This window comes from Dermacentor silvarum, chromosome 1 (assembly GCF_013339745.2).
Source record: "Dermacentor silvarum isolate Dsil-2018 chromosome 1, BIME_Dsil_1.4, whole genome shotgun sequence".
Classification (NCBI taxonomy): Eukaryota; Metazoa; Arthropoda; class Arachnida; order Ixodida; family Ixodidae; genus Dermacentor; species Dermacentor silvarum.
Genome location: NC_051154.1, coordinates 98,252,932 through 98,256,029, shown reverse-complemented (window position 1 = coordinate 98,256,029; position 3,098 = coordinate 98,252,932). Strand labels below are relative to the sequence as shown.

At 48.0% G+C, this 3,098-nt stretch overlaps 1 protein-coding gene across 4 annotated transcripts in view; it reads left to right on the top strand.

Moving 5' to 3' along the window:
* LOC125947134 (uncharacterized) overlaps positions 1-1,496 on the top strand; it is a 32,140-nt gene extending 30,644 nt beyond the window's left edge. For 3 of the 4 annotated variants that reach the window (XM_049671519.1, XM_049671512.1, XM_049671506.1), the window contains one exon: positions 929-1,496. In XM_049671519.1, the coding sequence (XP_049527476.1) occupies positions 929-1,336 (408 nt within the window). In that variant the 3' untranslated portion in view covers positions 1,337-1,496. The remainder of the gene's footprint in view (positions 1-928) is intronic. The other variant, XR_007468132.1, reaches the window with a different exon arrangement.
* Positions 1,497-3,098: the final 1,602 nt, after the last annotated feature.

Sequence of the window (3,098 nt, the reverse complement as noted above, 5' to 3'; positions counted from 1 at the left end):
TTCCCGCTTCCTTGCTTGCGCGTGGGTGATTGAGTGCGTTCGCTCTCCGTGATAGCGCGCGTCCCCGCACGCTTCCGCTCGGGCATACGGCGCGCGGCGAAGATTTTATCTATAGGGAACCTCACGGCGACGGCGACGGCGGACGGCAGAAATCCGGTAGAAGTGTCCATATAATTGCTATCGCAATAAAAAGAAAGAGAAGAGCAGGTGGCATGTGATTCCTCACTCCTGTGTATTCACATGAGTGTTTCAAACCTAAATACGGACACGTTAAGGCTTAGCAGTTGCCGCCGTAGGAGAGAGTGACACCATTTTAATGCAAGAAAAGCAGAGAGGTCGGCTGGAGGTGGTGGTGGTAAAAAGCAATTATTCAGTATGAGGTAGGGTGCCTCGATACCACAGGCGGCGCTGACATCGAGGCACAGACACCCTAGTGCAGCTTTTATCTTAGCCCCTGCCATTGTATTTTGAGCAATGGAAACAAATAAAGAAAGAAAGAAAAGAAAGAAAGAGAGGTGTGGGCCCCCTAGTGGTGCCCTGCATACTGGGTGGGATCCCTAGTCCGGGACCACATTGGTCGACGCTGCCAGCCTGGCTGTCTGGACCAAGTCCTTTTGGGCCCGGAGGTCTGAGCAACCAAGCAGGGCTGCCTCCCAGTACTCTCGGAGCTTTCTCTTTGATCTGCAACGCGATCGCACTGACTATAGCCAGGATGCTTCACTCGGGAGGTGTTTTTAGCCTGCTCGGCGTGTGTTGCTCTTTCTCACAGCGAATACCTTGGGAAAGCGGGTGTTACTACATCGTACCATATGTTCTGTTATTTTGATTTCATGTATTACAAGCAAACTATGTCGCAAGTCAAACACAATATATCCCCTTTGCAACCAGTGTATACTAACCAGCTTCTTTTTTTTTTTTTTTTTCGCAGATGTGCTTGGAGAACGCCGAAGGACCGGTAGTTGCCTTACGAGAAAAGCCTTCCAAAGTGTCCCTAGACCATCCGCCGCACGCCAGTCCCCTTACGGATCATCGTAATGTACACCTCGGTAAATACAGCGGTGAAGACGATGAAATGCCCAGCGGTGAACACGACGAAGCACCCAGCGATGAAGACATTATGGCTGCGGAATATCGAAACTCTCATGACAAGTACAGAAAAACAATCTACGATAGAGGTAGTAAAAATACCAATTCGTTCAACCAGGTGAATTTCATGGGGCCGCCTAGTGACTACTACTACCCTAGGCGCGAGAACGGCCTCGGCAATGAAACCCCCACTGTGAATCCGCAGCCCGGCTCACAAACTACAAGCCTTGGACCCGGTCACAGCCTATAAGTCCGTGAGAGAGCTGAGAAACGACTATCGTGGCCTGATTAACGGCTGTCTGATTATTGCACTGTGTACGATTCATGCACACGAGAAAACACGTACGGAGGGGAACAATAAATGATAGTCACTATTGCGTTAAATAACCAACCTTGCCAGCGTTGTCTTCGCAGCTCGATACAACTGTAAGCTCGATCAACGGTGCTCACAACAATTAAGGTGTATATAATGAATACGGAACGAAGGAAAAACGCGGTTTGCATGCAAAGTTCAGAAGTTCACTACACTTCCGATATTCTGCGTATGTTGTTCAGCTTTCACAGTACGTGGACAGGGGCTGGCGTTGATATTCGTCCCAATGTTGCTAATGGCATCTTCGGCTTGTCGTGTTAGAGCGCTCTGGTAGCGCTACAAAGGTCGTGTAAAACGGTTACAAAGCGTTACCGTTTGCAGAAACTGGTCCCTCTGATGATAACGAAGCAGGATCATCACTTCCATACCCGGTTATTGTCTTAATAAAGCTGTAAAGTCGTTTTTCACCAGTTTTGTAGCACGGCGAGAGCGCTCTGAAACGACCACTCGAAGATGCCATTAGAGAAAGCTGAAAATGTTGTGGATGCGCGAGGCCACATTGCTGTAGGCAAAACTGTGACGCTTTATTATTGTAAGGGGTTAACTGTTTATTAAGGGGGAATATGCAAGCGATACAATGTAAACAATTTACAAAGACATCGAAAGACTATACGAGCGAAAGTTCCAATGATGTTACAATTTTGGGCATCTTCCAATCTTAACCGACTCTCCGCCGAATCCCCTTCCAACAGCAATGCACGTACTTAAAAAGATCCCCCTCCCCCCTCCCCGACATCACTCTCGCCCCATCGTTCTTCCAATCACACTGCGGTGTGAGCATTGTACACACAACGAGGCTCCAGCGTCACGATGTTCAGAATTCCAGTGTCTCCAGGTCGTTGCCTTAAATCCTTGCTGTACAGCGGGCCTCTCAATTGCCTCACCACCTCGCAAGACCCCGAAAGAAAACACTCCCATGCTCGTTGGGGGCACCTGGTCCGTTCCCGGAATGTTTCGGCAGACGTGCGGTAAAGAGGCGATGGGTTGACTTCGAAGTAACGGCACTGCTTTCTCAAACCCAATGGCGGAAGTCCCGCCGTCCCGCTTCTGTTAGCCTGCTTACGCGCTCTCCGCGAGCCTCGCCTCCTCCTCCAACGGCTATAACTCTCCGCCGCCGGTATCGTTGTGACGTTGTCGGGCCGCGTGTCTCTCCACTGCTGTCATTACAGCAGAGCTTTAGAAGTATAGCAGACGCAAACGGCTTAGAATAACGAAAAGGCAGGCTCAGCAACACAGAGCATGAGCAGAGCCCATACGCTGCTTCGGTGCTGTGTATGCATGATGTAGCACAGTGTACGCTTACTTTGTGCTCCCTATTAGACAGCAGAAAGCATTGGTGTAGCGTTTTGGCCTTTTACGTGGACCTACGCAATACGGCATCGACCCGGTTGCGAGCATTTCCTCGAGAAAGCCTTTTGTAGCGTTCGGCATCGCCGACCTACGGCCCATGGATGGACAGATGAAAATTATTATTATTAATTATTATTATTATTATTATTATTATTATTATTATTATTATTATTATTATTATTATTATTATTATTATTATTATTATTATTATTATTATTATTGCTACTATTATACTGGGTGGTGGCATTCCACAAAGCTCTCTTTTTAACCTTTTTTGTGTATCTAAACA